At 43.0% G+C, this 21009-nt stretch overlaps 2 protein-coding genes across 2 annotated transcripts in view; both read right to left on the bottom strand.

Moving 5' to 3' along the window:
• LOC309564412 (uncharacterized protein) overlaps positions 1 to 21009 on the bottom strand; it is a 1531146-nt gene that overhangs the window by 1294209 nt on the left and 215928 nt on the right.
• LOC309563437 (uncharacterized protein) lies at positions 3051 to 19170 on the bottom strand. Its single transcript, XM_082267831.1, has 8 exons — positions 19073 to 19170; positions 18821 to 18964; positions 18550 to 18691; positions 15142 to 16936; positions 7121 to 7184; positions 6326 to 6445; positions 6063 to 6198; positions 3051 to 4818 (listed from the first exon to the last, which is right to left on the bottom strand). Exons 2-8 carry the CDS (start codon positions 18914 to 18916, stop codon positions 3188 to 3190), a joined length of 3984 nt encoding a protein of 1327 aa, XP_082123957.1. The 5' UTR covers positions 18917 to 18964; positions 19073 to 19170; the 3' UTR covers positions 3051 to 3187.

The following is a 21009-nucleotide window of genomic DNA, read 5'->3' as shown; positions in this document are numbered from 1 at the left end:
TATATGAACTTTCCATATTATGTAATAAAAGTGGGCTAATACGTCTTAAAATACAGTTTGCTGTGGCACAAATTATTGGAAAAGCACCGACCACATGAGCGTAATCACCCCAACACCACAAAGGAGATACACTGATGACATGGCACTGACATACTCTCTGAGCCACTGATGGGTCCAACCTATGTATCATTGATGATGAAGATAGTAACTGCGAAATAATGGAGCTGATCACTGTGACCATGAGGGAGCATAACCAAGATGGCCGCATGGGGAATATTCTATTTGTAGTGGTTCCAGGTATCCTTAGAATATTAGCTGACACACATTTGGAACTGGACCTCCTGGATCCTCTGAAACTGGACCTTCTGGACTGGACCTCCTGGATCCTCTGAAACTGGAGTTTCTGGATCCTCTGAAACTGGGCCTCCTTCACTCTCTCAGAAACTGGACCTCCTGGATCCTCTGAAACTGGACCTTCTGGACTGGACCTCCTGGATCCTCTGAAACTGGAGTTTCTGGATCCTCTGAAACTGGAGTTTCTGGATCCTCTGAAACTGGAGTTTCTGGATCCTCTGAAACTGGGCCTCCTTCACTCTCTCAGAAACTGGACCTTCTGGACCCTCTGAAACTGGACCTCTTGGACTCTCTGAAAATGGACCTCCTGCACTCTCTGAAACTGGACCTCCTGCACTATCTGAAACTGGCCACATATAATATTCCCATTGTTGCACTCTCTTAAACCGGCCACATAGAATAGTCTCACCGCTCCCATCTTGGTTCCTGCACTATCTGAAACTGGACCTCCTGCACTCTCTGAAACTGGACCTCCTGCGCACTCTGAAACGGGACCTCCTGCGCTCTCTGAAACGGGACCTCCTGCACTCTCTGAAACGGGACCTCCTGCACTCTCTGAAACTGGCCACATAGAATATTCCCATCGCTGCCATCTTGGTTTCTACATTCTCTGAAACTGGACCTCCTGCACTCTCTGAAACTGGCCAAATGGAATATTACCATAGTTGCCACCTTGGTTCCTGCACTTTCTGAAACTGGACCTCCTGGAATCTCTGAAACTGGACCTCCTGCACTCTCTGAAAATGGACCTCCTGCACTCTCTGAAAATGGACCTCCTGCACTCTCTGAATCTGGACCTTCTGCACTCTCTGAATCTGGACCTCCTGCACTATCTGAATCTGGACCTCCTGCGCTCTCTGAAACTGGACCTCCTACGCTCTCTGAAACTAGAATATTCCCATCGCTGCCATTTTGGTTTCTACACTTTCTGAAACTGGACCTCCTGCACTCTCTGAAACTGGCCAAATAGAATATTCTCATCGCTGCCATCTTGGTTCCTGCACTCTCTGAAACTGGACCTCCTGCACTCTCTGAAACTGGACCTCCTGGAATCTCTGAAACTGGAATTCCTGAAATCTCTGAAACTGGACCTCCTGCGCTCTCTGAAACTGGACCTCCTGCTCTCTCTGAAACTGGACCTCCTGATCTCTCTGAAACTGGACCTCCTGCGCATTCTGAAACTGGACCTCCTGCGCTCTCTGAAACTGGACCTCCTGCATTTTCTGAAACTGGACCTCCTGCAGTATCTGAAACTGGACCTCCTGCAGTATCTGAAACTGGACCTCCTGCAGTATCTGAAATTGGACCTCCTGCGCATTCTGAAACTGGACCTCCTGCGCATTCTGAAACTGGACCTCCTGTGCTCTCTGAAACTGGCCACGTAGAATATTCCCATCGCTGCCATCTTGGTTCCTACACTCTTTGAAACTGGACCTCCTGCACTCTCTGAAACTGGACCTCATCTCTGAAAATGGATCTCCTGGAATCTCTGAAACTGGAATTCCTGAAATCTCTGAAACTGGACCTCCTGTGCTCTCTGAAACTGGACCTCCTGCTCTCTCTGAAACTGGACCTCCTGATCTCTCTGAAACTGGACCTCCTGATCTCTCTGAAACTGGACCTCCTGCGCATTCTGAAACTGGACCTCCTGCGCTCTCTGAAACTGGCCAAATAGAATATTCCTATCGCTGCCATCTTGGTTCCTGCACTCTCTGAAACTGTACCTCCTGCACTCTTTGAAACTGGACCTTCTGCACTCTTTGAAACTGGACCTCCTGGAATCTCTGAAACTGAACCTCCTGCACTCTCTGAAACTGGACCTCCTGGAATCTCTGAAACTGGATTTCCTGGAATCTCTGAAACTGGACCTCCTGCTCTCTCTGAAACTGGACCTCCTGCTCTCTCTGAAACTGGACCTCCTGCTCTCTCTGAAACTGGACCTCCTGCACTCTCTGAAACTGGACCTCATCTCTGAAAATGGACCTCCTGCACTCTCTGAAAATGGACCTCCTGCACTCTCTGAATCTGGACCTCCTGCATTCTCTGAATCTGGACCTCCTGCACTCTCTGAATCTGGACCTCCTGCACTCTCTGAATCTGGACCTCCTGCACTCTCTGAATCTGGACCTCCTGCACTCTCTGAATCTGGACCTCCTGGGCTCTCTGAATCTGGACCTCCTGCGCTCTCTGAAACTGGACCTCCTGCGCTCTCTGAAACTGGACCTCCTGCGCTCTCTGAAACTGGACCTCCTGCACTATCTGGATCTGGATCTCCTGCAGTATCTGAAACTGGACCTCCTGCAGTATCTGAAACTGGACCTCCTTGACGCTGTGGAACTGGACTTTCTAAACTCTCACATCTCACTAATAAAACACCATTAGAAGACTCTCTATGAGCTGAGCACATTCCAATCACCAATCATCCAAAAATGATGTTCATTTGTAAAAAAAAAAAACGGACTCAGAACAGAATATTGTAGAGCAGAGCTTTCTTGTTTATTCTAGAAAATCCGATTACGTTAACACACAAAGAACCTAAATTAAATCTTGCATAGCTGAAGTAAAAGAAAAATCGAATTTAAAAATAATTATACTTCAGTCCGTCCAATGAAAATGTAGTTCCTTCAGTAAAGATGTTAATTGGCCAATAGCAATCAATAAAAAGTATGGTCCATGGGTTGTCCTATTTAATCCCATTATTCTTTGGCCACGCCTCCAAATAAGCCAATATGGACACAAAAACGTTATCGACCACAAGGAAGGACACCCACGTTCTCTGGAGGTTATTCTTGCCACACTTCCCATTGGTCCGTCTGAACAATAAAAAAGGTTGTTAGTCCATGTGAATTCCCTGATGTCGATCAAGGGCACTTTTTTGACTGAAGCATTTCCCGCACTTTGAACACGGATAAGGACGTTCCCCTGTGTGAACCCTCTGGTGCCTAAGAAGTTTATCTCTCTGAGGGAAAGATTTCCTGCATTCCACACAATAATAAGGACGCTCACCCGTGTGAATTTTCACGTGTTGAAGAAGGTTTCCCTTGTCCTTGAAACATTTCCCGCACTCTGAGCATGAATAAGGACGCTCACCTGTGTGAATTTTCACGTGTTGAAGGAGGTTTCCTTTGTCCTTGAAACATTTCCCGCACTCTGAGCATGAATAGGGACGCTCATCCGTGTGAACTCTCTGGTGTAGAAGAAGTCCTTCTTTCTGAATGAAAGATTTCCCGCACTCGGAACATGAATAAAGATACTCACCTGTATGAATTCTTTGGTGTTTAAGAAGGTGTTCTTTCCGAACAAAACATTTCCCGCACTCTGAACAGGAAAACGGACGCTCGCCGGTGTGAATTCTCTGGTGATTATTAAGTTCTCCTTTCTGAACAAAAGTTTTCCCGCACTCTGAACACGAATAGGGACGTTTGCCCGTGTGAATTCTCTGGTGTTTAAGAAGGTTTCCTTTTTCATGGAAACATTTCCCGCATTCTGAACATGAATAGGGACGCTCGCCCGTGTGACTTCTCTGATGGTTAACAAGATTTCCTTTCTGATTGAAACTTTTCCCGCATTCCGTGCAAGAATAGGGACGCTCGCTCTTGTGAATTCTCTGGTGGATAACAAGTTGTCTTTTCTGAGTGAAAGTTTTCCCGCACTCTGAACACGAAAAAGGACGCTCACCCGTGTGACTTCTGTGGTGAACAACAAGGTCTCTTTTCTGAATGAAACCTTTTCCGCACTCTAAACATGAAAAAGGACGTTCGCCTGTGTGAGTTCTCTGGTGTTTAAGAAGGTTTCCTTTCTGAATGAAACCTTTACCGCAGTGCGAACACGAGAAAGGACGTTCGCCAGTGTGAATTCTTTGGTGATTAACAAGTTCTACTTTCTGAATAAAACATCTCCCGCACTCTGAACAGGAAAAGGGACGCTCACCCGTGTGAATTCTGTGGTGTTTAAGAAGGTTTCCTTTGTCAGTAAAACGTTTCCCGCACTCTGAACATGGGAAAGGATGCTCACCCGTGTGAATCCTCTGGTGATTGAGAAAGTTTCCTTTCAGATTGAAACATCTCCCACACTCTGGACATGAGAAAGTACGCCCACTCTTATGGCTTTTCTGGTGTGTAAGAGACTCTCTGGTTTCTTTGGAAGGATTCCCACACAATGTAGATGACGAGGAATGTTCTCCTGTGTGAGATCCTTCATGGTTTAAAGAAGATCCCTTGAGATGAGATGGATCTGTTGATGGATCTGTACTGTGAGATCCCAGATTTGTTTCAGCAGTCATAGTATGTGGATTATCAGAAGATTCCTCAGGATCAGAGAAATCCCAGGATCTCTCCATATGATAATTTTTATGATGGATTATTTGTGTAATGCGATTTACTCCTGGAGAACGTTGTGTGGTGGCATTTTCTTCTCCTTTATACTCCGTTATTATAGATCCGTTATTCAGGACATAGTGTCCACCTGTTGGAAATCAATATTTAGATGTTAGAAGAATTCTTCATGTCTTCCATTTAGAAGTCATATACAGTATGTTGGTCTAACACTCTACAGTATCTCCGAGCTCTGGTATGGAATTGGGTGCAATCATAAAATAAAATATTAATACAAAGCAGATAAAGATACAGCATCTTCACTTCATTTGATCGGAACGTGACGTTATATTGAGGAATGGAGATGGACCTTTCATATGGTGTACAGTATCTCCTCCTCATTTGTTGGGAACGTGACGTTATATTGAGGAATGGAGATGGACCTTTTGATATGGTGTACAGTATCTCCTCCTCATTTGTTGGGAACATGACGTTATATTGAGGAATGGAGATGGACCTTTGATATGGTGTACAGTATCTCCTCCTCATTTGTTGGGAACATGACGTTATATTGAGGAATGGAGATGGACCTTTGATATGGTGTACAGTATCTCCACCTCATTTGTTGGGAACATGACGTTATATTGAGGAATGGAGATGGACCTTTCATATGGTGTACAGTATCTCCTCCTCATTTGTTGGGAACATGACGTTATATTGAGGAATGGAGATGGACCTTTGATATGGTGTACAGTATCTCCTCCTCATTTGTTGGGAACATGATTGTGACGGGATTCACTTTGGGTGGGGAATGTGTGGAACCCAGATTACCTTAGAGAGGTCGGGAAACTCCTTGTCCAGCTTCCCTGGCCCCTCCTATGTGTAAGTCACCCTGTGTCTATTAGGGGCACAGGGTGACCAAGAACCCCAGTTGGGTCTACACTAATCAAGACTCCCTGTACAACCACACCGGACTCAGCATTTCGTTTTACCCCTGTTATCCTGGGTTCTATATGTGTGGTTTGTGTTGAAAGAATGACGGGCCTCTTTCACTTGGGACAGTAATATTTCTGAACAATATCACTCAAGAAATATATGAAGATAAACAATTTCACTTTTCACATTGCTAGATAGTTTGAGGTGGGGTGGTTACAGTATCTCCTCCTCATTTGTTGGGAACATGACGTTATATTGAGGAATGGAGATGGACCTTTCATATGGTGTACAGTATCTCCTCCTCATTTGTTGGGAACATGACGTTATATTGAGGAATGGAGATGGACCTTTCATATGGTGTACAGTATCTTCACATTACGATTATTTAAGTTAATCTTTTTTACTCATAGAAGAAAAAGGACAATGTGAACATTTCTGCATTTAGTGTTTATTACTTACTTGTGTTAATATAAAGAGAAGATTCCTCCCGTTCACTTTTAATGGTCATCTCCCCCATGGGCTGCTGATCTCCACTCACCAACGTCTCTTCTTTTTCATCTTTAACCTCAAGTTTGATGTCTTTTCTTAATTCATCCTGAGCCCCAAAATGAAAAAATGTAATATCTGTAAAATTCAATTCAATAATAAAATAAAAATATCTATATGAATGTTATCTCATAGTTTAGAATACTTTTTGAGTTCTATAACTCAGTCCCATCTACCTGATGATAGTGAGTGATGCTTTGCTCTTCCTGTGTGGAATCCCGGGAATACAGAAGACTACCCTCCTCCATAGACTGCTCACCACTCACTTCTTCTTCCTCTTTAATCTCAGCTTTGATGTCTTTTTTCAGTTCTTCACCCTAAACCCCAAATATGACAAAATACATTCATACAAGGGAACAAGAAATTACTTTGAAGAATGTTGTCTCATAGCTTATAATTCTTTTGGATTCTGAGTTAAGTTGAGTTACTCAGTCCCATCTACCTGATGATGGCGAGGAATGGTGTGATCTTCCTGTGTGGAATCCCGGGAATACAGAGGACGGGGACATCTCTCTGGTGGGTTCCCATTACTGGATCCATCTGTAGGAAACACACACACTGACTGAATACATTGTTTCTATGTGTTTATCAGATGATGGGGGATCTAGGTGGACCCTCCATACTGCTCTCTCCTTTACAATAAAGTCTCCTCTTACCCGGTGATGTGAGGAGCGGCTGATTCTCCATCATGACGTCCTTGTAGAGATCCTTGTGTCCTTCTAAATACTCCCACTCCTCCATGGAGAAATAGATAGTGACATCCTGACACCTTATAGGAACCTGACACACACAATGATACAGTCACCATCCAGACACATCCCTTGTCTGTTACTATTTTATAAATCTATGTATAGAGAGAAAGTAATTATCACTGAAGACGTCGTAGAAACCTTCTCTCCTCTCTGGATAAAACAATTTATTAATTACAGAGATAAAAATAATGTCATGTGACCTCCCAGAATCCTCCTCACCTCCTCCTGATCTATACAGGACCCTCCTCTCTGTAGACAGATAATAAACTGAGAATTATCTGGACTGTACCGGGATGAATAATGTCTGCAATAGGGATGAGCTTAAGGTTTCGAACCGAACACAAGTGAACCTTAGCTATTTGGATGACCGACCTGGTGGAAGAACATCATCATGTATAATACCGGTAAACTTCCTGCTGTGAATGACTGTTTTCCACTTCTGGACCGGAAGGATTTGCCCCCTTAATGACTAGGCCATTTTTTGCGATTCGGGACTGCATTATTTTAACAGAAAATTGCGCAGTCGTGCGGCGCTGTACCCAAAAAAATTGATGTCCTTTTTTTCCCCCACAAATAGCGCTTTCTTTTGGTGGTATTTAATCACCTGTGCAATTTTTATTTTATCTGCGGCGGGCAGTCGGCAAGCTGTTAAGGACGCATCCACTAACATCACCACCCCCATTTACATACAGTGCCTTGAAAAAGTATTCATACCCCTTGAAATGTTCCACATTTTGTCATGTTACAACCAAATATGTAAATGTATTTTATTGGGATTTTATGTGATAGACCGACACAAAGGGGCACATAATTGTGACGTGGAAGGAAAATGATAAATGGTTTTCAAAAGTTTTGTACAAATAAATCTGTGAAAAGTGCATTTCTATTTATAAACCCCCTTCCTAAATTTCCCTTCTAGCACAAATCCCCCCTGCTGACACAATCCCTCCTTCCTGACCCAAAATCACCCCCTCTTAGCACACCTCCCCCTCCTGACACACACCCTCCCTCCAGTGTAAATTTGCTGTCCCCTCAAAATAACTCCACACACAGCCATTAATGTCTAAACCACTGGCAACAAAAGTGAGTACACCCCTAAATGATAATGTCCACATTTGGACCAAAGTGTTAATATTCTGCCTTAACCCTCTTGGGCATGGAGTTCACTAGAGCTTCACAGGTTGCCACTGGAGTCCTCTTCCACTCCTCCATGACGACATCACGGAGCTGGTGGATGTTAGAGACCTTGCGCTCCTCCACCTTCTGTTTGAGGATGCCCCACAGATGCTCAATAGGGTTTAGGTCTGGAGACATGCTTGGCCAGTCATAGTTTCATAGTAGTTGAGGTTGAATAAAGACAATAGTCCATTCAGTTGAACCTGTGTAGGTGTGTGTGGCCCTAATCATCTCACATACCCCTGAATGTTCTGATCCTTGAGCTGTACGTCCAAGAGTCTTTTGAAAGCCACCATACTTCCCGCAGAAACCACCTCTTGTGGTAGAGAATTCCACAATCTTGTAGCTCTAACAGTAAAGAACCCCCCACGTTGCCTGAGGTTAAAACGCTTCTCCTCTAATCGCAATGTATGCCCTCGAGTCCTCATGCAATCCTTGCGACTGAATAGCTTTTTTTCTATTTGAGATCACCATTGAGATATTTATAAATTGCTATCGTGTCCCCTCTCAGGCGTCTCTTCTCCAGGAAGAATAAATCAAGCAATTGCAGACGCTCTTCATAATTAAGGTCCTCCAATCCCCTAATTAGTTTAGTTGCCCTTCTCTGGATCCTCTCCAGCTCCAACACATCCCTCCTGAGGACTGGCGACCAGAACTGGACAGAATACTCCAGATGTGGTCGGACCAGAGTTTTATAAAGTGGAAGGATTATAGTCTTATCTCTGGAATACATCCCTTTCTTTATGCATGCTAATATTCTGCTGGCTTTGGCAGCTGCCGCTTGACATTGCATGCTATTGCCTAGTCTATCCTCTACCAAAACTCCCAGTTCTTACTCCATTTTTGATTCCCCCAAGGGTTCCCCCCCTAAAGTGTATTGTGCTTTTATGTTTTTAGTCCCCAAGTGCAAAACCTTACACTTCTCCACATTAAACCTCATTTGCCATGTCGTAGCCCACTCCGTTAATTTGTCCAGGTCATTTTGTAGGATATCTGCTTCATGCTGTGCAGTTATTGCCCTGCCCAATTTTGTGTCATCCGCAAAAACTGATATAGAACTACTGATCCCATCCTCGATGCTATTTATGAATAAATTGAACAAGGTTGGTCCCAGGACTGAGCCTTGGGGGACCCCGCTCACCACCTCAGACCAGTCTGAGTATGCGCTGTTTATTACCACCCTTTGAACACGCCCTTTTAGCCAATTCCGTATCCAAGAGCAAACCCTGCGGTCGATATCTGCAGACCTTATTTTATAAATTAGGCGCTTGTGGGGAACTGTATCAAACGCCTTAGCGAAATCCAAGTACACCACATCCACTGCTCTGCCCCTATCTAGCTCACAGCTCACCTCCTCGTAGAATGTTAAGAGATTGGTTTGACAAGAACACCCATTTGTAAACCCGTGCTGATTACTGCTGATGATGTTGTTGTCTTTAGCATACTCTACGATATAGTCCCTTATCATCCCCTCCAGAAGTTTACATACTATCGATGTCAGACTGACAGGCCTATAATTACCCGGGACATGCCTCTGCCCTTTTTTTTTTTTTTTTTTAATATCAGTCCATCACCTTTACCCTCAGCTTCTTTAGCAAGGCAGTGGTCGTCTTGAAGGTGTGTTTGGGGTCGTTATGTTGGAATACTGCCCTGTGGCCCAGTCTCTGAAGGGAGGGGATCATGCTCTGCTTCAGTATGTCACAGTATATATTGGCATTCATGGTTCCCTCAATGAACTGTAGCTCCCCAGTGCCCGCAGCACTCATGCAGCCCCAGACCATGACACTCCCACCAACATGCTTGACTGTAGGCAAGACGCACTTGTCTTTGTACTCCTCACATGGTTGCCGCCACACACACTTGACACCATCTGAACCAAATATGTTTATCTTGGTCTCATCAGACCACAGGACATGGTTCCAGTAACCCATGTCCTTAGTCTGCTTGTCTTCAGCAAACTGTTGGCTTTCTTGTCCATCATCTTTAAAAGAGGCTTCCTTCTGGGATGACAGCCATGCAGACCAATTTGATGCAGTGTGCGGCGTATGGTCTGAGCACTGACAGGCTGACCCCCCACCCCTTCAACCTCTGCAGCAATGCTGGCAGCACTCATATCTCTATTTCCCAAACAAGACCTCTGGATAGGAAGCTGAGCACGTGCACTCAACTTCTTTGGTGGACCATGGCGAGGCATGTTCTGAGTGGAACCTGTCCTGTTAAACTGCTGTATGGTCTTGGCCACCGTGCTGCAGCTCAGTTTCAGGGTCTTGGCAATCTTTTTATAGCCTAGGTCATCTTTATGTAGAGCAACAATTCTTTTTTTTTTCAGATCCTGAAAGGTGCCATGTTGAACTTCCAGTGACCAGTACGAGAGAGTGAGAGCGATAACACCAAATTTAACACACCTGCTCCCCATTCACATCTGAGACCTTGCAACCCTAACGAGTCACATGACACCGGGGAGGAAAAATGGCTAATTGGGCCCAATTTGGACTTTATCACTTAGGGGTGTACTCACTTTTGTTGGACATTAATGGCTGTGTGTTGAGTTATTTTGAGGGGACAGCAATTTTACACTGTTATACAAGCTGTACACTCACTACTTTACATTGTAGCAAAGTGTCATTTCTTCAGTGTTGTCACATGAAAAGATAGAATAAAATATTTAAAAAAATATGCAAACACGTGTGACGGTTCTGAGGAATTTTCTAGCAAAAAATACAGATTTTTACATGTAGGAGAGGAGTGCGGGAATTCGCCCGGTATGGAAGCGGATAAATAATAGAATAAATGTACCTGAAGATCCAGTGATGTCTGCACGGTATTTCCTAACAAGTCACCTCTGCCCTGGAACTTCCTGTCCTTACCCTACATTACTTCCTGTCCGGGCGTGACATCACTTCCTTCTTTGGGTTCCATGCACAGACTTGAGATCTCCGTCTCGTGGAGAATTGAAATACTGCAGTCTAATGCCCTGTACACACTATCAGATTATCTGAAGACTTTTGTCTTCAGATTTACCTTTTCTATGTAGTGCAAGGGCCTGCCGGATTGCATACAAATTGAAAGTGTTTAGGTTTGACCTCATATTATATGGTTTTGGTAAGTCTGCAGACAAAAGTCTTCAGATAATCTGATAGTGTGCACAGGGCATAAGTTTGTCTTTTGAACAATAAAATGCACCGAAGTGCATTTATAATTAAATTTTTTTTTTGTTGCTTATCTTTATCCTCATGTAAAAACCAATGATTAAATAAAATTAATAAAAAATAATTTTAATTGTAGTGCTCTAAAAATATATGTTAAACACACTATATATATATATATATATTGTATATACAGTACACTGCTCAAAAAATGGAAGGAACACTTTGAAAACACATCAGATCTCAATAGGGAAAAATCTCATGCTGGATATCTATACTGGTATGGACTGGGTAATGTTAGGATCTATACTGGTATGGACTGGATAATGTGTTAGGATCTATACTGGTATGGACTGGGTAATGTGTTAGGATCTATACTGGTATGGACTGGGTAATGTGTTAGGATCTATACTGGTATGGACTGGGTAATGTGTTAGGATCTATACTGGTATGGACTGGATAATGTGTTAGGATCTATACTGGTATGGACTGGGTAATGTGTTAGGATCTATACTGGTATGGACTGGGTAATGTGTTAGGATCTATACTGGTATGGACTGGGTAATGTGTTAGGATCTATACTGGTATGGACTGGGCAATGTGTTAGGATCTATACTGGTATGGACTGGGCAATGTGTTAGGATCTATACTGGTATGGACTGGGTAATATGTTAGGATCTATACTGGTATGGACTGGGTAATGTGTTAGGATCTATACTGGTGTGGACTGGGTAATGTTTTTGGATCTATACTGGTATGGACTGGGTAATGTGTGATAGGATCTATACTGGTATGGACTGGGTAATGTGTTAGGATCTATACTGGTATGGACTGGGTAATGTGTTAGGATCTATACTGGTATGGACTGGTTAATGTGTTAGGATCTATACTGGTATGGACTGGGTAATGTGTTAGGATCTATACTGGTATGGACTGGGTAATGTGTTAGGATCTATACTGGTATGGACTGGGTAATGTGTTAGGATCTATACTGGTATGGACTGGGTAATGTGTTAGGATCCATACTGGTTTATAGACCAGATAAATAAAAAAACATTTATCCAACTGTCCATCCAGAGCCTCTGGTTTAAAGGCCGGATACAGTGCCTAGAAAAAGTATTCATACCACTTGAAATTTTCCACATTTGGTCAAGTTACAACCAAAAACGTAAATGTATTTTATTAGGGTTTTATGTAATAGACCAGTAATAGCGAACCTTGGCACCCCAGATGTTTTGGAACTACATTTCCCATGATGCTTATATACTCTGCAGTGTAGTTAGGCATCATGGGAAATGTAGTTCCAGGACATCTGGGGTGCCAAGGTTCTCCATCACTGTGGTAGACCAACACAAAGCAGCACATAATTGTGAAGTGGAAGGAAAATGATAAATGGTTTTCAAAATTTATTGCAGATAAATCTGTGAAAAGTGTGGGGGTGCATTTGTATTCATCCCCTTTACTCTGATACCTATAACTAACATCTAGTGGAACCAATTGCCTTCAGAAGTCACCTAGTTAGTAAATAGAGTTCACCTGTGTGTAATTTTATCTCAGTAAAAATACAGCTGTTCTGTAAAGCCCTCAGAGGTTTGTTAGAGAACCTGAGTGAACCAACAGAATCATGAAGGCCAAGAAACACACCAGACAGGTCAAGATGTGGAGAAGTTTAAAACAGGGTTAGGTTATAAAAAAACATCTCAAGCTTTGAACATCTCAGGGAGCGCTGTTCAATCCATCATCCGAAAATGGAAAGAGTATGGCACAACTCCAAACCTACCAAGACATGGCCGTCCACCTAAACTGACCAGCCGAGCAAGGAGAGCATTCATCAGAGATGAAGCCAAGAGGTCCATGGTAGGTGGAGAAGTTTAAAGCAGGGTTAGGTTATAAAAAAATATCCCAAGCTTTGAACATCTCACGGAGCGTTGTTCAATCCATCATCAGAGAATGGAAAGAGTATGGCACAGCTGCAACCCTACCAAGACATGGCCTTCCACCTAAACTGACCGGCCAGGCAAGGAGAGCATTCATCAGAGAAGCAGCCGAGAGGTCCATGGTAACTCTGGAGGAGCTGCAGAGATCCACAGCTCAGGTGGGAGAATCTGTCCACAGGACAACTATTAGTCATGCGCTCCACAAATCTGCCCTTTATGAAAGAGTGGCAAGAAAAAAGCCATAAGAAGTCCTGTTTGCAGTTTCCGAGAAGCCATGTCATCTTCACCACATCTAGAAGCCCAAATGCATTGAGGTGCTACCACGTGATTGGCTAATTAGCAATTTGTGTTGCCAAGCAATGGAACAGGTGTACCTAATAAAGTGACAAAGGTTTTACCAAGGAGTCATCCTTTTAGAAACGTCTCTATGGCACATGGTTCTAAAGCAGGGGTCTTCAAACTACGGCCCTCCAGTTGTTCAGGAACTACAATACCCTTCATGCCTAGTCCATGTGTGTGAATGTGAGAGTTTTACAATGCCTCACGGGACGTAGTGTTCTGCAACAGCTCGAGGGTCGTAGTTTGAGGATCCCTGATCTAAAGTGAGAGAGGAGTCACCATACTGCCCCCTATCTAGGCATGACGGGGTTGCAGGAACCGAAAGGAAAAGGTGTCGGGGGCCATATATTAAATGGATTTTTAGAACAGGGGGATGGAAGAGCTCGCTCTGTCCACTCCACGCATCCACCTGGTATTGCTGTAGAACAAAATATATAAATGAAAAACATTTTTAAAAAAGGAGACAGAATATTGTAAAGTGTGGAACTTTCTTTTTTATTTTAGAAAATCAAAATAAATGATTAACAAACAGTCAAATAACTTAAACATCAGGTTTTTATTTTTTGCGCTATAAACAAAAAAATAAAAATAAATAAATTGTACTTTCTGCTAAAAAAAAACATCCAATGACAGAAAAAATTGATTAGTTTGCGCAAAAGTTATCCTGTCTACAAGCGATGCAATATTTTTATGCATTTTTTTTTTTTTACTAGTAATGGCTATAAATCTGCTACAAAAAAAAAAATAAAAATGTAAAAAAATAAATAAAACTTTTCTCATAATTTTAGGCCAATTTGTATTCTGCTACATATTTTTGGTAAAAAAAAAATCCCGATAAGTGTGTATTGATTGGTTTGCACAAAAGATATCGCGTCTACAAACTAGGGGTAAGATTTATGTCATTTTTATTTATCTATTTTTTTTACTAGTAATGGTGGCGATCAGCGGTTTTTAGCAGGACTGCAACATTGCAGCGGGCAGATTGGACCCCCGACACTTTTTGGGAACCAGTGACATTATTACAGTTATCAGTGGTAAAAAATAAAAATAAAAAAAATAAATGCACTGGCAGGGAAGGGGTTAACGCCAGGGGCGATAAAAGGGTTAAATGTGCCCCTAAGGGGTGCTTTCTAACTGTGGGGGTGGGTTGTACTAATTGGGGGAAGACAGAGATACGGGTTCCAGGATCCCCATCTTGTCCCGTTACAGAATGACGATTAACCTTGTTTAAATAGACAGAGCGTTGTTCTGCCTCTCCCGGGGATGAACACCGGTGGCCGGCAGACATTGGGCCTGCTGGATCCGCTGATTGACAACCCCGCTAGCCAATCTCGCCCCGAACGCGCCTCCAGCGAGGTGATGGCGCCATCTAGTGGCTACTGAATGAAACAACGTGCAAGTAGGTCTTTTCGTGCAATAGCGCCACACTGCGGCTGTATATACACAGCAGCCGGTCCGTAAGTGGTTCAAAAACATCACATTTAATAATATTTACACATGGGCTTGTCCAATGGAAAGCCAGCTTACTCAGTAAAACAAAAAAGAACAATGACGTAGACATACATCAGCCGTGTATTAGCACAGTTTAGTCCTATGGTGCCGTCCGTGTGAGTGCGGGACCGAGTTTAGAGAAACAGAATGCTATAAAGGTTTTAGGTCCGTGTGAACTCTCTGGTGTCCAGTAAGTGAACGTTTTTGAGTGAAACCTTTCCCACACACTGAACACGAATAAGGGCGCTCACCCGTGTGAGTTCTCTGGTGCGTAACGAGCTTATCTTTCCGAGTGAAACCTTTCCCGCACTCTGAACACGAATAAGGAAGCTCACCCGTGTGAATTCTCTGGTGCAGAAGAAGGTATGCTTTGTCCTTGAAACATTTCCCGCACTCTGAACATGAATAGGGACGCTCGCCCGTGTGAACTCTCTGGTGCAGAAGAAGCCTTCCTTTCCGAATGAAACATTTCCCGCACTCTGCACATGAAAAAGGACGCTCGCCAGTGTGAATTCGCTGATGATTAATCAGTTCTGCTTTCTTAGTGAAGGATTTCCCACACTCTGAACATGAAAAGGGATGTTCGCCTGTGTGAAATCTCTGGTGTATAAGGAGGTTTCCTTTTTCACTGAAACATTTCCCGCACTCAGAACATAAGAAGGGACGCTCTCCTGTGTGACATCTCTGGTGACTGAGAAAGTTTCCTTTATGACGAAAACATTTCCCGCACTCAGAACATGAGAAAGGACGCTCTCCTGTGTGACATCTCTGATGACTAAGGAAGTTTCCCTTCTGACTGAAACATTTCCCGCACTCTGAACACGAAAAAGGAAGGTTACCCGTGTGAAGTCTCTGGTGATTCAGAAAGCTTCCTTTCTGGCTGAAACATTTCCCGCACTCGGAACATGAGAAAGGACGCTCACTCCTGTGAGTCCTCTGGTGGATCACAAGATGTCTTTTTTGAGTGAAACATTTCCCACACTCTAAACATGAAAAAGGGCGCTCACCTGTGTGAATTCTTTGGTGAAAAACAAGGCTACTTCTCTGAATGAAACTTTTCTCACACTCTAAACATGAAAAAGGACGCTCGCCTGTGTGAGTTTTCTGGTGTTTAAGAAAGTTTCCTTTAAGAATGAAACCTTTGCCACACTCTGAGCATGAGAAAGGACGCTCTCCAGTGTGAATTTTCTGGTGATTACCAAGTTCCGCTTTCTGGGAAAAACTTTTCCCGCACTCTGAACATGAATAGGGACGCTCACCTGTGTGAGTTTTCTGGTGTTTAAGAAGGTTTCTTTTGTCACGGAAACATTTGCCGCAGTCCGAACATGAGAAAGGACGCTCGCCCGTGTGAGACCTCTGGTGGGTAACCAGGTCAACTTTTTGATTAAAACACTTCCCACACTCTAAACACGAATAGGGACGTTCGCCCGTGTGAATCCTCAGGTGGTTAAGGAGGTTGCTTTTGTAACTGAAGCATTTACCGCAATCTGAACATGAATAGGGGCGCTCACCTGTGTGAGTTCTCTGGTGATTAAGAAAGTTATCTTTACGAACGAAACATTTCCCGCACTCTGAACATGAGAAAGGGCGCTCACTTCTCTGGTGTGTAAGAGGCTCTCTGGTTTCTTTGAAGGAATTCCCACACACTGTAGATGACAAGGAACCCTCGCCTGTGTGAGATCCTTCATGGTGTAAGGAAGATCCCTTGAGATGAGATGGATCTGTTGATGGATCTGTACTGTGAGATCCCAGATTTGTTTCAGCAGTCATAGTATGTGTATTATCAGAAGACTCCTCAGGATTAGAGGCATCCATTGGTCTCTCCAAGTGATGAGGTCTATGAGGGATTATTTGTGCATTGGGATTTACTCCTGGAGAACGTTGTGTGGTGGCATTTTCTTCTGCTTTATATTCTGAAGATCCGTTATTCAGGACATCGTGTCCACCTGTTGGAAATCAATGTTTAAAGGTTAGAAGAATTCTTAATGCCTTCCATTCAGAAGTCACATACAGTATGTTGGTCTAACGCTCTACAGTATCTCCGAGCTTCGGTATGGAATTGGGTGGAATCATAACATAAAACATGAATACAAACCAGATAAAGGATACAATAATACGTAACTGTGTTTGTATTGGTAACATTGTTAACGTAAGAACAGAGCTGGACTTTCTCCCACCTTATTTCATGGAAACATGATGTTATATTGAGGAATGGAGATGGACCTTTCATATGGTGTACAGTATATCCTCCTTATTTGTTGGGAACATGACGTTATATTGAGGAATGGAGATGGACTTTTCAATTGGTGTACAGTATCTCCTCCTCATTTAAGAAAAACAAATGTGCAGCACCTCCTCATTTGTTTGGAACATCAGGTTATATTAACCACTTAAGCCCCGGAAGATTTTACCCCCTTCCTGACCAGGCCCTATTTTGCGATTCGGCACTGCGTGACTTTAACGGACAATCGCGCGGTCGTGCGACGCCGTACCCAAATGAAATTGATGTCCTTTTTTTCCCACAAACAGAGCTTTCTTTTGATCACCTGTGCGATTTTTACTTTTTGCGCTATAAACAAAAAAATTAGTGTAAATTTTGAAAAAATAACAATATTTTTCACATTTTTGTATATGAAATCCCCCCCCCCCCCAAAAAAAGTAAAAATCTAAATTTTTTAACATTTTTGGCCAATTTGTTCTCTGCTACATATTTTTTTTTTTTTTACCAAAAATATCGCAATAAGCGTATTTTGATTGGTTTGCGCAAAAGTTATTGCGTTTACTAACTAAGGGAAAGATTTTTGTCATTTTTGGTGGTTTTTTTTTTTAACGAGTAATGGTGGCGATCTGCGTTTTTTTTTTTGCGGGACTGCGACATTGCGGCGGACAGATCGGACCCTTGACTGACATTTTTGGGGGTACCAGTGACATTACTACAGTAATCAGTGCTATACATATGCACTGTTACTGTATAAATGACACTGGCAGGGAAGGGGTTAACTTTATTGGTGATGCAGGGGTTAAGTGTGTCCCTAGGGGCGTGCTTCTAACTGTAAAGGGGTGTGGCTTTTGATGTAACCACAGAGACATATGATCCTACATAGCAGGATCGTATGATCTCTGTTCTTACACAAGGGAGAATGACAGACGGCTTTCTTTACATTAGCCGTCTGCCTTTCTCCCTCTCCACGGGGAGATCGCGAGTGACTGGCGGCCATCGGGTCCACCGGTCACACGCGCGGACTTCTTAGGGAACGAGCGTGGGCGGGAGCGCGCTCGCCCCCTACAAGCTCACAGGCTAGCGATGTAGTACTACGTCACTTTGCCTGGGAGGGGCTGACCGCCGCCGTAAATAGTCGTGTGGCGGTCGGCAAGCGGTTAAGGAATGGGGATGGACCTTTCATATGGTGTACAGTATCTCCTCCTCATTTGTTGGGAACATGACGTTATATTGAGGAATGGAGATGGACCTTTCACTTCGTTTCGATTATCTCCATCTGTAAATATCTAAATACATACTTTTGACAAACTCTATCTGCATTTCATGTTTATTACTTACTTGTGTCCATATGTAGTGAAGATTTCTCCTGTTCATTTTCCATAATCATCTCCCCCTCCTCCATAGACTGCTGATCTCCACTCACCAATGTCTCTTCTTCTTCGTCCTTAACCTCAACTTTGATATCTTTTAGTTCTTCATCCTAAACCCCAAGATGATAAAATAAAAGGTCTTAAAAACCTAACTGCTAAAATTTAAAGATTATATACAACAATGTCATACCAGAATTTGTAATATTTTTTTTTTTGCACTATAGCCCAGTCCCCTCTACCTTAACATGGTGAGGGATGCTGTGACCTTCCTGTGTTGAATCCCTGCAATACAAAGAACTATTCTCCATAGAATGCTGATCTCCACTAGCAAACATCTGATCTTCCACTTTAATTTCAACTTTGAGGTCTTTCAGTTCTTCACCCTAAACCCCAAAGATGGTAGACCACATTCGTAAAAAAAGGACATAAAAGAATGTCATATCACAGAGTTTAGAATTTATTTTGAGTCCTAATAGCTCAGTCCCACCTACCTGATGATGGTGAGGGATGGTGTGATCTTCCTGTGTGGAATCCCGGGAATACAGAGGACGGGGACATCTCTCTGGTGGGTTCCCATTACTGGATCCATCTGTAGGAAACACACACACTGACTGAATACATTGTTTCTATGTCTTTATCAGATGATGGGGGATCTAGGTGGATCCTCCGTACTGCTCTCTCCTTTACAATAAAGTCTCCTCTTACCCGGTGATGTGAGGGGCGGCTGATTCTCCATCATGACGTCCTTGTAGAGATCCTTGTGTCCTTCTAAATACTCCCACTCCTCCATGGAGAAATAGACAGTGACATCCTGACACCTTATAGGAACCTGACACACACAATGATACAGTCACCATCCAGACACATCCCTTGTCTGTTACTGGATAATGTCACTTCCTGTCCAGGGGAAGAGTGTCAAACATAACAGGATGTGGGAGGAAACAAAGCCTGACTGAGGCACAGAAAATTACTATATTGTGAGCCTCGTCCTATTAGTATTACTGGATTTACTCTGTATGTAGAATTGGATAAATGGTTCCATATTTAGGATGTATCCGGTCTATAAACCAGAGGCTCTGGATGGACAGTTAGATAAATGGTTCTATATTTAGGATGTATCTGGTCTATAAACCAGAGGCTCTGGATGGACAGTTGGATAAATGGCTCTATATTTAGGATATGTCGGGTCTATAAACCAGAGGCTCTGGATGGACAGTTGGATAAATGGTTCTATATTTAGGATGTATCTGGTCTATAAATTAGAGGCTCTGGATGGACAGTTGGATAAATGGTTCTATATTTAGGATGTATCCGGTCTATAAACCAGAGGCTCTGGATGGACGGTTGGATAAACGACTCTATATCTAGAACGTATGCGGTATATATAGTCGGATAAACCACAAAGCATGAGATTACCTTAAGTGCCTCAAAATCCAGCCATGTCTCCAAGTTGTTTCCTAACTCACCTTTCACCCGGAACTTCCTGTCTGTCCAAGATTTCACTTCCTTCTTTGCGTTCCATATTTATAAGTGAGATCCTCATCTTGTGGAGAATGTAAGTATTGCAGCTTAGTTTGTTCTTTTATACAAATGCAACAGCTCTGTGCATTCTTCAGTTTTAATGCATATTTTATAATTCAAAGTGAAAAAAAAAATGATTAACTAAACATATTTCAAGTTTTAATGTTTATATAGACCTCAACAGGCACTACCATTTTCTCCACTTCCCCCTAACCATGATCAGCCTCATTGTACCTTTTCTTCCCATAGTTCATGATCAAAGTAAGTTTGGGCTCCTCTATTCTCTGTCAGATCCCACGGCTTCTTCTCTCTTCCCCCATTCTTCCTCTTTCCTGTCAAGGACATTCTTCCACCAACCAGGATGAGGACCTTGTTGGTGGAGGAGGAATGAGGAGAGAGCTTTATTTGGGAAGGTAAAACTGGTAGTGATACAACTATCAAGGTCTGCAATACCACTAGCAAACACTGGAGGGAGACTCCAGAGACTTAGCTGAATAGACACACATGTGCGGATAGAAATCTTGCTTACAGTCTGGTGCAATTTCAGATATGACTTGGGTTGCTTAGAATCATACGACGATAGAAATCACAATACAACCCAACTGCAATGCAACTTTGAGGAAGGGACATGGTTGGTGGGATGCAGTGCGATTTTGTGCCCCATAAACTTCAATGACATTGCACCAAAAAAGCAAGCACATGCATTTTTGCCCACATTTTGTGCTGGTTGACACTCACGGGAGTCCCATCAACCAGTGACTCATTCCTGCTGACAGCAGAGACTGCAGTGTATGAGCAGCATTGTGCTGCTCATACATTTCTAGGCAAAAGGAAAATACTTGATGTACTGTGGCAGGTCACCAAACATGCACATTGGCATGCCATGTATGTGGGCACCCTAAACTAA

Source organism: Pelophylax lessonae (genome assembly GCF_965119305.1).
Source record: "Pelophylax lessonae genome assembly, chromosome: 9".
NCBI lineage: Eukaryota > Metazoa > Chordata > Amphibia > Anura > Ranidae > Pelophylax > Pelophylax lessonae.
The sequence above is the reverse complement of the archived record's forward strand: the minus strand, read 5'-3'. Positions and strand labels throughout refer to the sequence as shown.

Bases quoted from the DNA above. Each gene is read 5' to 3' on its own strand.
- LOC309563437 (XM_082267831.1), bottom strand. From the start codon at position 18,916: ATGTTTGCTAGTGGAGATCAGCATTCTATGGAGAATAGTTCTTTGTAT. The intron at 16,937-18,549 runs GTAAGTAATAAA...GATTTCCAACAG, and splicing joins TTCACTACATATGGACACAA to GTGGACACGATGTCCTGAAT. The intron at 6,199-6,325 runs GTAGATGGGACT...TTTGGGGCTCAG, and splicing joins GCATCACTCACTATCATCAG to GATGAATTAAGAAAAGACAT.